Consider the following 12,194-nt stretch of genomic DNA (forward strand, 5'->3'; position numbering starts at 1 on the left):
CAGCACTTTGGGAGGTCGAGGCGGGTGGATCACGAGGTCAAGAGATCGAGACCATCCTGGTCAACATGGTGAAACCCCGTCTCTACTGAAAATACAAAAAATTAGCTGGGCATGGTGGCGCGTGCCTGTAATCCCAGCTACTCAGGAGGCTGAGGCAGGAGAATGGCCTGAACCCAAGAGGCGGAGGTTGCGGTGAGCCAAGATCATGCCACTGCACTCCAGCCTGGGTAACAAGAGCAAAATTCAGTCTCAAAAAAAAAAAGGCAATATCTCTTGCCCAGTTAAGAAATATGGGTTTTCTATGCTATTTTTTTCACTATGGGTTCCAAGTCATACATGGAATTTCATCAGGCATAATCAGTTTGAGATTAGCCACTCAATCAGCATTTATTACACACCTACTAAACCCATATTCATACTGCCACATACGCCTGACCCCAGTCCCCTCTTGGTTCAGTCTGCCCGTGTCCTAAAACACAGATGGAAGAAATGGGAAACAGGTGCTCCTGAGGAAGCAGTGCTTCTCTCCACCTCTGAACAGAGACACATGGCTGTCACCAGATGAAGGCAAAAGTCTTCATTAAATTCATCAGTTTTCCTCCAAACAGCATAAACTTCACAGTTTGCTTATTTGATCTCAAAAGCAGGTGGATTTGCACTCAATCAAAACAGAACATGGGCACCTCAGGATCTGGATAGCGAATACAGAACTCTGTTGCCAATTCAAACCAAACCCCTGGCTGAAAGAACAATGATTATGGTGGAAAATGGGCAGGCTATTTGTTCTTTTCAATCAGTGGTCTCCACATTTTTGAGTATCACTTTCTGAATCAGCTAAAATATTTAAAAAAAATATTCCCACAGATGTATACTTTATATGCAGTATGAACCATCCACAAAAGAAGAAAAATTTAAAGGGTGAGAAAACACGAATTAAATACAAATTCTAATGTTTTCTTCCTGGACCTAGCTATATCACCTCACAAAATGACCTATGGTGTACAAACCCCTAAGCTGCTAGCTTCTGTGGCACGAGTCCTTTATGCACCCAATGGCTCTGGAAACGGACCAGATTATCAGTGAGTAGCACACTTTGTATTAGCACCTAAGAAATCCCTTCAGGGTGTTACGCTTTTCAAGACACGTCTTCAAGTTCCATTTTTTTTTTTTTTCTTTTTTGAGTCTCATTCTGTCGCCCAGACTTGAGTGCAGTGGCGTAATCTTGGCTCACTGCAACCTCCGCCTCCTGGGTTCAAGTGATTCTCCTGCCTCAGCTTCCCGAGTAGCTGGGATTACAGGTGTGCGCCACAACGCCCGGTTATTTTTTGTACTTTTAATACAGATGGTGTTTCACCACGTTGATGAGGCTGGTTTCAAGTTCCTGACCTCAGGCGATACATCTACCTCAACCTTCCAAAATGCTGGGGAATATAGACGTGAGCCACCACGCCCAGCTGGCATGTCCGCAAATTATAACAATAACTGCCAAAACACACAACTTTCAGAAACACAGTGTGTGAGTGAGTGTGAAAGGGATGCTGCTATAACCAACTCTATCCCTCACCCTCCTTACGTGAAAGCTCTTTCAAATCTGATGCCAAGCTGATACAATAAGCATTCAAGAAGCTAAGAGTCAAAACTGCAGCTTGATTCTAAAAACCACACGGGTGATTATGTCCAACTTTCCTGTGTTCCAATTTCCCACCAAGTCTCAGACTTTCTATTCTTATCTGTTTTCCCAGAGTCTCAACATTTTATACATTCTTTTTTGAGATGGAGTTTCACTCTTGTTGCCCAGACTGGAGTGCAATGGCACGATCTCAGCTCACTGCAACCTCCGCCCTCCTGGGTTCAATCGATTATCCTGCCTCACCCTCCCAGGCAGCTGGAGTTATAGGCATGTGCCACCACCCCTGGTTAATTTTATATTTTTAGTACAGACAGGGTTTCTCCATGTGGGTCAGGCTGGTCTTGAACTCCTGACCTCAGGTGATCTGCCCACCTCGGACTCTCAAAGGCGCTGGGATTATAGGCATGAGCCATCATACCTGGCCTTATTTTATGTAACTTTTACACTTAACCGTATGTTTGTAAATTGTTTTATAGAACACAAAAGGGTAAAAAGAAAATAAAACTCACCAATAGCAGTCAAGAATGACTACACTATGATTTTCAGAAGGACAGATTGTAAGAGGTATTTCCAGAAGCAGCAGATCTTCTGTACTTTGGATTACACATACTCTGAACTATAAAAACTCAGAATTATGAACACATGTAAGAACCTTCGAATCACATCCTCGTTTCCTACAGCAAGGATAAGCAGTTTGCTCCATTACCAGCAAACTTCTCCTGCTATCCTCTTACTGGCGGAAGTTATCAATTACTGATTGTAATACTGTACTGTTATCATACCTTCTCTAAAGCAAGTGCCTATTAGCAAAAATAAAAACTGCTTCTTTCCCGCCACCCCCCATGCTCTGTCAGTCAGGCTGGAGTGCCGTGGCATGACCTCAGCTCACTACAACCTCCGCTTCCCGCGTTCAAGTGATTCTCCTGCCTCACCCTCCTGAGTAGTTGGGACTACAGGTGCATGCCACCACATCCGGCTAATTTTTGCATTTTTAGTAGAGACGGGGTTTCACCATGTTGGCCAGGCTGGTCTTGAACTCCTGATCTCATGATCCACCCACCTTGGCCTCCCAAAGTGCTGGGATTACAAGCATGAGCTACTGCGCCTAGCCTAAGAACTGCTTCCAATGAATGCTGAATAAATATTTGCTGAATGAATGGAAAAATAACAGCTACATAGTTCCAATAGTTAGTGAAAGAGTCACCATTTGGTTTCTTTCTTTCAGAGACTACGGTATCACAGAAGCCTCAGGATTCAGAATGGCAAGTAGATTCCATCTTGAACACTCATCATAATCAACGGCAGTGGCTAACAACTTGGTGAGAGGGATTCCGAGGAGGAAATCTTGGTTGATTTGTAAGAATGACTTCTGTTATCCCAAATTTGGTTTCTGTTTCCTCATCCTTCAATTTTCATTAGTCCAACTTGCTGCTCTCTCTTCTAAACTAGGAGGGGTTCCTTAGAGATAAGGACCATGTGGTTTTCGTTGTAATTCCTACATCTGCACAGTAAGTGCTCCATACATGTCAGCTGCCCTTCTGTGACATGTTGGTTGATAACAAGAATAGCTGAGCCTTTTAATTTAAGTAAGCACCTTTGGACTTTGAAACCACCAATTCACTATCTAGGGTGGTATTAGCAAATTAACAACAATCGTATTGCCCCTCCACCTTCCCTAATATCACGATTCTTTATTAACTAACCAGGGTTTCTCCTCAGAATCCTTCTGACTACAGAATTGAGAAGATCAGCTCATTTTACAGCTTCAAACAAAAAATTATCTAGAGTAGCAGTTCTTAATTGTAGTTCTCGCCTCTGACCATCCTTGAAATCACCAGTATTTTAGAAAACACAGGGCCCACCCCCATCCATGGAAATTGTGATGCAGCTGTTAGGGATATGATGCAGACACATTTGGTTTTGGTGTTACAAGACTGTCAAGTGAGTTAAACAGCCAGGCTGAGAACACTATCTATACTATATCAATAGAGGCTAAATTCTTCTCTTATGGATTGACAATATGTATTAACATATTAGACACAACCGGAAGTTCTGCCATGAAGAACCTTGATTAATTTGTTTAAATTAACTTCCCCCAAAATTGACCATAGAACCTTCATCAATCATCCCTATCATATAGGTGTTCTGTTTTGTTTTGTTTTTGAGATGAAGTCCCCTCTGCTGCCTGGACTAAAGTACAGTGGCACGATCTTGGCTCACTGCAACCTCGGCCTTCTTGGTTCAAGTGATTCTTCTGCCTCAGCCTCCCAAGTAGCTGGGATTACAGGTGCGCTCCACCACACCTGGCTAATTTTTATATTTTTAGTAGAGACGGGGTTTCACCCTATTTGCCAGCCTGGTCTTGAACTCCTGACCTCAGGTGATCCACCTGCCTCAGCCTCCCAAAGTGCTGGGAATACAGGCGGGAGCCACCATGACCAACTTATAATACAGTTTTAATGGAATACAGCCTCATCCATTCATTTGCATATTTTCTGTGGCTGCTTTCATGCTACAAGGGCAGAACTAAACAGCTGCCACACAGACATTACGGTACACAAAATCTAAAACATTTACTATTTGCCCTTTAAGGAAACATCCCCCACTCCTGGATTAGGGTGTTAAGGAACACCCTAACTAATCAGAAACACTAATCTAAACCGGCAGATTCTGGCTGACTCCTAAATGTTCTGAGGAAAGGCCACATTAAGCAGGGCCCCACTCTACTTCAATCACGGTGGTCTGCCTCTACTTTTTCAAGTTTCGTTTGCAAAAAGGGTTCCTTTTGTTGCTAAGAAAAGTTTGAACAACACTGACAGAAACTCAGAGATCTGAACAGGCAAAGAGCACATAAATTATACTCTGTTTTTGCCACTGATGGCCTTCACTTAGAGTCCCTGAAATCACAGTGATTAATCATAGCTTATTTAAACTGAGTATCTGATGAATCGCTATTTAGGCACTGTGTTCACTATCAAGTTACGTGTATTATATATTTATTTAGTTCTCCCAAAAAATGTCTTTTAAAGGTTACATTTTAATACTATATTTTTGGGTTTTTCAAGAATTAACAAAAGAAAAAGCCAGGTAGGGAATATATCTTCGATTTCTATCTATCATTAGTCAACAACATTTCTACTATATCACTCAGTGTCTCTTAAGAAAAAATGCATGACAATGATTCTTAGAGTTTAGTGCCTAGAAATAAGTAGACTTCTCTTGGTAAACTATATGCTTTCTTTTACATACTCCTATCAGATTATAGAAATCATTCCATTTGCCTACTCTTCTGAAAAGCCAGGATTCACAAGTTGTAAAATTATCTTCCCTCTTTCAAAACACAATACAGCATTTGACATGGCTCTTATTTCCATGGTCTTTTACATACAATCATTTAATGTAAGCGGCCTAAAATCCTTTTTGGGAGTTGACAATTGTTATAACAAACATGTAAATTGCATCATTAATCCTATAGATAACATGCATTTCTCAATTGGATACAGCACATACGAAAAGATAAAGGAATTAAATAGACATTTAATTTAACTGCCATATAAATCAACAGAATGCAATTATTGACCCCCTTTTAATCTTGGGTTGAAATCAATGTATAGTAATCATCATTACAGTCAAATGGGACTTGATGTAAAGTGTACAACTGAACAATTTTAAGCTTATACAATAGAAAATCAAATATTGCTCATATTCTTTCCTATCTAAAAAAGCAGGAAGCAATGTACTATGATGGCATTTCATAATTAATCTTATAAACAACAGACAGTATCTTTGCAAGTCTTGAAATATAGAACCCATTTTTTAAAATTCCAACATTAATATCAAAATCACTAGGTATCAAGGAATCTTCTTCCTATTCTGAATATTTCATCATAATTTATTTTACCTTTCCATAACCAGTTTATGCCACTTATCTTGCAGGGGCTTTTCAGATTTATGAGGAAGCCAAAAAGTAGTAACACACAAATGAGATCTAGAAAAGCACACGATAGCTATAAAAACAGCTCATCCATCATCTCTACATTTTGATTCCAGAGACAGCGGTGAAAGGTGTTGTTTCCACACCACTCACCCTGCACACTTAAAAAGGTTTGCTCCATCACTTATACAACTGAAACTGATTGATTAGCTGCTAGAGAAAAATCAATACAAATATGCTAGAAAACACTAGCTTGTAAATTCATTCTGGCCTCAACCAAGTCCTGGTCACCACTTGACATGTTTTTCTAGATATCTAAAATGCAACCGTGTCAAACCCAGCAAAATCAGCCCCCAAACACATTAATCCGAGGAATTTTTAAAACCTGAATCTCAGCAGAAGGGAGGAAGTGAGGAGGAAGGTTTTACAATGGTCTCTGGGAACAACGAGATGAAACCCAGAAGTTACCTGGTAAATCTTAAATTCACATGCAGAACTCTCCTCAAAAATAAAATACACACTGAGAAGGCAAAAATGGTCAATGATGTAGGCTGAGGGAGAGAAAAAGAAAAAAAATGCTAGAAAACCAGTTAAACAGGTATAATTTATATACAGAAGAAATTACATTTCTTTTTAAACATATAAATAATGTTTAATGCTGTCCATTCAAAAGTTAACGAGCTCTCTCATTTTTTGGCAGCTGAAAGCATTGTCCGCATATTTTTAGTATTGTAGGAACCCATTTTATATTCAGAATAACTTCATGATTATTTCAGAATCTCTTCTGACTACTTCGTTGCCTTCGGGTTAGCCTTTAGTCTCTTCATTCATTAGACTAACAAGAAATAAATTTTTATGAAGATAAAATGTCTCATAATCACACTTGTAATCCCAGCACTTTGGGAGGCAAAGGTAGGCAGATCACCTGAGGCCAGGAGTTCAAGACCAGCCTGGGCAACATGGCGAAATCCTGTCTCTACCAAAAATAGAAAAATTCGCCAGGTGTGGTGGTGCACACCTGTATTCCCAGCTACTCAGGAGGCTGAGGCAGGAGGATTGCATAAGCCCAGAAGGCAGAGGCTGCAGTGAGCCAAGATCACACCACTGCACTCCAGTGAGATCTCACTGCCAAAATATAAAATAAAATGTCTGATAAATATGCTATTCAGAACAAAATTTTGATCCTATTGTATGTTCTATCACATGGCTGGAAACCTGGATTCTAATCCTCATTCCACAGTTGATTTAAAGTTTAAAAAAATCAATTTGTAATTCCGACATTCAGGAGCCATTAAAAAATTAAAAGGAAAGAAAGAAAATGCCGCTTTAAGGATGGGAAATTTAACTTCCATCAACAGAGTGGCTTTTAATGTAGTGCTACAATTTATTGGCAGCATATTTAGGTTTTTCATTACAGAGAAACTTTTCATAAAACCATGTTTGTTATTCATTATAAGACAGGCAATCTACTCATGATAGAATGTAGAACTTAAGAGTTTCTCGTCCAAAGAATATTCCTATCACCTGAATTATTAAGTAACTAAATATGCAAAAGTCACAGTAATAAGAAATGAGTAATTCCTTCTATTATGTTTACTTTTATAATTGTTATTTGCAATTTTAAAGCTCAAACTTCTGGTTTCTATAAGAGCATTAAAATCTCAATTTTTTTGTAGAAAAAAAGATAATGCTACTAAATGTTTTTAAAATGTGAGCTTATAGACTGATACTTCCTATTGTTGAAAGAGATTATAAGGCCACCTTTAGTATGAATTTGTACTTCTCAAATTTAGAAAGGGAAAGGTAACTGTCACACCAAATATCTTCTATCTACAGAGAAATTTTTCATAAAACATAATTTGGACTCAAAAGAAAAATCCGTCATTTGATTTTGGTCATTAATGTTTTTTGTTATGGATGTTACAATATTCTAACTCAAAATTAGTCTTCTCTTCCTGGTTTCAGATTTTAGTTTAAGTAATATTTCTTCTTCATAATATTGACATAAACAATTACTTCATACATGTTATCTCAAATTCTTAAAACAGAAACATTAAATGTTATAGTGATGAGAAAACCATAATCTTGGAGAGGTAAGATACTGTGTTCACATCATGTGTCTGGTAAGCAACAGAGCAGTATTTCAAATCTAAACTGCTTATAGCAAAAAGCAACAAATACCTCAGGACTTAAAATTTCCCTGGCTGGGTGCAGTGGCTCACACCTGTAATTCCAGCTTTTTAGGAGGCCAAGGTAGCTTGAGGACAGGAGTTCGAGACCAGCCTGACCAACACAGGGAGAACACATCTCTATAAAAACATTTTATAATTAGCCAGGCTTCGTGGTGCATGCCTACAGTCACAATTGCTGGGGAGGCTGAGGCAGGAGGATCGCTTGAGCCCAAAAGTTTGAAGCCACAGTGAGCTCAGACTGCACCACAATACTCCAGCCTGAGTGGCACAGTATGAGACCCTGTCACCAAAAAAAAAAAAAAAAAAAAAAAAAAAAAAATTCTAAACACACGGGCTTATCTCACAAGTTAGCTGACCAGTCCAAAAACTGGCATTTGGTTTCAACTCTAGTACACAGATAATAAGACAACAGAAAAACCTGACGCTGCAAACATTCCATGGTTGGGAATAAAAAGACACTTATCTTACCGATGTCGGTAAGAGTAACCTTCTAATACTTTGTTTAAAAATAGCTACCACATTACTGCTAACCTCTGATATGTTCTTTGAATCATTCACCTTATCTGGTACAACCCACTTGGATATGACAATGTTAACTAATTAAAATCCTACAGAAGCAATACACTGTAGCTTGGTTGCTCAGAGGGCATTTCTAAAGATAAATCACAGAGCTAAGGTGGATATTGTTATAAAAAGTTGTAACCGGTTTACACAAACTATGTTTCTGAGGCAGGAGAGAATAAGGTCAGGAGGCAGGGAACCTAAGGCCAATTCACCTTGACTTCCTAGCTAAATAGAAGAAGGGAAAAAAGCCGGGCGCGGTGGCTCACGCCTGTAATCCCAGCACTTTGGGAGGCCGAGGCGGGTGGATCACGAGGTCAAGAGATCGAGACCATCCTGGTCAACATGGTGAAACCCCGTCTCTACTAAAAATACAAAAAATTAGCTGGGCATGGTGGTGCGTGCCTATAATCCCAGCTACTCAGGAGGCTGAGGCAGGAGAATTGCCTGAACCCAGGAGGCGGAGGTTGCCGTGAGCCAAGATCGCGCCATTGCACTCCAGCCTGGGTAACAAGAGCGAAACTCCGTCTCAAAAAAAAAAAAAAAAAAAAAACTTTCCAGCCTAAATTACAAAAGGATCAGAGGCTACTCCCTTTGCAAACCCCCATCTTTTCTGCAGGGCAGCTGGGAAATTGAAAGTACTTCTCTGACTGGTTGCAGACCTTTGTATAGCTGTGCAACTTCGTAACTTCACTTCAGCCCTCAACAACCAATCGGATGTTTGCACAGGAGTGTGACCTTCGGAACTACACTTCAGCCTCGGATTGGTTTCTTTCCACAACCAATCAGACTGACCGCAGACCATCGCTTCACTTACATGGGGTGAATACCAAGTGGCCAATGGGAGCCCTCTAGGGGGTGTTTGGATCCCGCAAGATTCTGCATCCACGCCCCTGACCGCTGCTCAGACCCGCTCCCACCCTGTGCAGTGTGCTTTCATTTTCAGTAAATCTCTGCTTTTGTTGCTTCATTCTTTCCTTGCTTTGTTTGTGCGTTTCTTCCAATTCTTTGTTTAAAACACAAAGAACCTGGACACCCTCCACTGGTAATATTTCTTTTTTCTCCAGTCACATATAATATACATAAATGTGTCTATATAAAGTCATGAATCAATCATATCCAAATGTTAGCATAAGTTACAGGTGAGGATAGATGTAAGCGAGTGAAGAGGAGATTTTTCACTTTCTACATGGTAATTTTACGGCTTTATATCTTTCAAGTGAATTTCCAAGTAAAACGAAATAGATTTTTTTAAAAATTATATGCAGTTGCACTTAGAAATGCATGATGTTAGAAAAGTACTAATTTGCATGCCTTCTAAGTTGCAGTGTTCGGTAGACAGATCGTCTATGTTTAACATCCCCATTATCTGACAGCTATATGAAAAAACAAACACTAATTAAGAATGCCAGCAAAGAATTTTTTCAAAGGTATTTAGTTATTTAGTTTCTGGGCAAATTTTTGCCCATTCTAAGAAAATCCTTAGCAGTACTGGTTAGGCTGTAGAAAAGATAACCACCCAGGCTTTTCCTCAGATTAGATAATAATCTGGCTTTAAAAGGAGAAGCCTGGAAAGAGTCAGCAAATTTCCTTTATTTCTCTCTCAATACTGGTTGAATGTGAAAGGGGGAGGGGACTGAGCTAAGAATACACAAGTAGAGAAAAACTGTTGGGAGGAATCAATAAATCAAGCAAGGGGATGTTTTTCTCTATTAATTCCAAATTCATGTTTCTAAAAGCTTTCTATAGACTAAACAAAGAAATGAATGTGGAATTCATACTTTCTGAGACCCAGAGTAGCAAGTACTGAAAGTAGCACTCCAAGTTACTTGCTATAAAGAAAAGCACAATGCCAATAACTATTAACCTGCAAGATGATGAGACAACAGATTATCTCACGTCGGGAATAAAAACACACCACTGTTAAATCCACATATGATAAACAAAGACAAAAGAGGAAGTTTATGGTTTGAGCAGTTATACCTCCACACCACTGTGACTCATGTTAAAGATAAGTCTTAATATATGCTGAGAGAGACCCAGATAATCACATTTCCCAGCAAGTGACAACTCAGAAGTAGTTGGCCACCCGACACAGTTAATTCTCATTAGGCCTCTCCCCCTGTGCCACTCTTTACTGTTCCGACAGTCCTGTGGATAAAAAGGGTAGCCTCCTTTATTGGGTGATACAAAAGCCTATCTTCTTCTTCAAAGGCTTCTACAAACCCTAATTAGCTCTACAATCTGAATGATCCAAAACTGCCAAAGAAAGAGATGAAAAATCGGAGTATTTCACTTGTCCAAAAAAATCTTAACAGACGTCAGAGGCTCGTGGATTTCATTTTATCTTATTTTTTTTTTCTCATGGAGTCTAAAGGTGGGTGGTAAAATTCAAAATTATCATTTACCTTAGAGTGATCAGAAAATGGAAGGGCAGTAAACAAAGAGTAATTAATGTAAAAACAACCTAAGTGATTCAATCTGGTCACATCTTTTATTAGTTAAGCTGATATATTTGTAAAACTCTTCAGAAAGCTAAAGAAGTCGGTCTCTAAGTAGAAGACTCACATAATTTATTAAGACGACAATTTCACACGTAATTCTAGAAAGTCTTACCTTGAAAGGATTGTTTGGCTCTATCTACTAGCTCATCAATCGGGTAACTGGCCAAATTTCCTCTGGCATGTTTAGTTTTGCAGTAGGTACAAGCATTGAGACACCTGTTCAAATGATAACAATAAATAAGACTCAAATTTCTAAAGACAGTATATACTTAACATGGGGGTACCTCAAAACATACACAAAAGTGCTCTTTCAGGAACATTTGCATACTTTATACAAGAGATTAAAAAATCGAGCATCTACCATGTCTCAGAGGTATTTTATCTCCACCAGGCACAAAAATCTGCAATTCTTTTAAGTTTCAACTACCCAAGAATGGCTGTACAAATCATATATTATCTAAAAATGCATGTATCTATGAGGAAGAAAGTTTAAAAATGCTTATAATGACTAATCAAAAGAAATTCAAGACCCATATTCCTTTTCATAAACAATTAACATTTCTTTGGCCATCATATCTAGAAAGTTTTGGTATTACTTATACATACTATATTATTCAGAAAGGGTGACACTCATTTCACTTTTAACTAATGGTATAAGAGTTAAGTACATAATACAGTATTCTCATAAGAAAATGCACCCTCAGAAATTTTTAGATGATACTTTTCACTCCTTGAAATCAGGAAAAAATATTAAAGCAAGTTCGATGAATATTCTCTGAGACTACATTAATCAAAGTAACAAAGCAGAATGACAATATTAGCTTTAAAAATATTTAAAAATACGCATATTTCCCAAGAATATTTAGACATAATAAAGAACTGCCTTTTTAAAACTAAAATATTGATTCTACTCTTACAATATTAAAATATACCTTAAATAAATTTATTACAAAATAATAAATAGTCCTATATCAAAAAGATAAGGCTCAATAACACTGAACCAAACAAAAAGAACATCTCTTCAGTGATTCAACTGCTATAATGAGAAGCAAGGTTTTAAAACACCATCAGTACACAAATGCTTTAAAATTTCATATTGAGAATAATTGTTCTTTTAATAATTGAATCTGACCCATGTGTAATTTTATTAATATATAACGTTAAGACACATATGAATCACTGTACTCAGCAGTCAGATATGCAATGCTTAATTTCTAGGAATTTTTGCATGGGATTCTTGAGTAAAGTAATATACATTTTAAAACATGTTTTAATATGTAACAGACCACAAAATCTTCAACTACTAACACTCTTTTCCTCCTAAGCAATTTATATATATATATATATATATATATATATATATATATATATAT

The 12,194-nt window shown here is 38.2% G+C and overlaps 1 protein-coding gene across 7 annotated transcripts in view; it reads right to left on the minus strand.

The window, feature by feature from the left end:
- CDKAL1 (CDK5 regulatory subunit associated protein 1 like 1) overlaps positions 1–12,194 on the minus strand; it is a 718,338-nt gene that overhangs the window by 385,173 nt on the left and 320,971 nt on the right. For all 7 annotated transcript variants that reach the window (XM_032247723.1, XM_032247719.1, XM_032247718.1 and 4 more), the window contains one exon: positions 10,934–11,037. In XM_032247723.1, coding sequence (XP_032103614.1) covers positions 10,934–11,037 — 104 coding nt within the window. The remainder of the gene's footprint in view (positions 1–10,933; positions 11,038–12,194) is intronic.

Source organism: Sapajus apella, unplaced genomic scaffold (genome assembly GCF_009761245.1).
Source record: "Sapajus apella isolate SASKATOON/1434 unplaced genomic scaffold, GSC_monkey_1.0 scaffold63, whole genome shotgun sequence".
NCBI classification, from domain to species: Eukaryota; Metazoa; Chordata; class Mammalia; order Primates; family Cebidae; genus Sapajus; species Sapajus apella.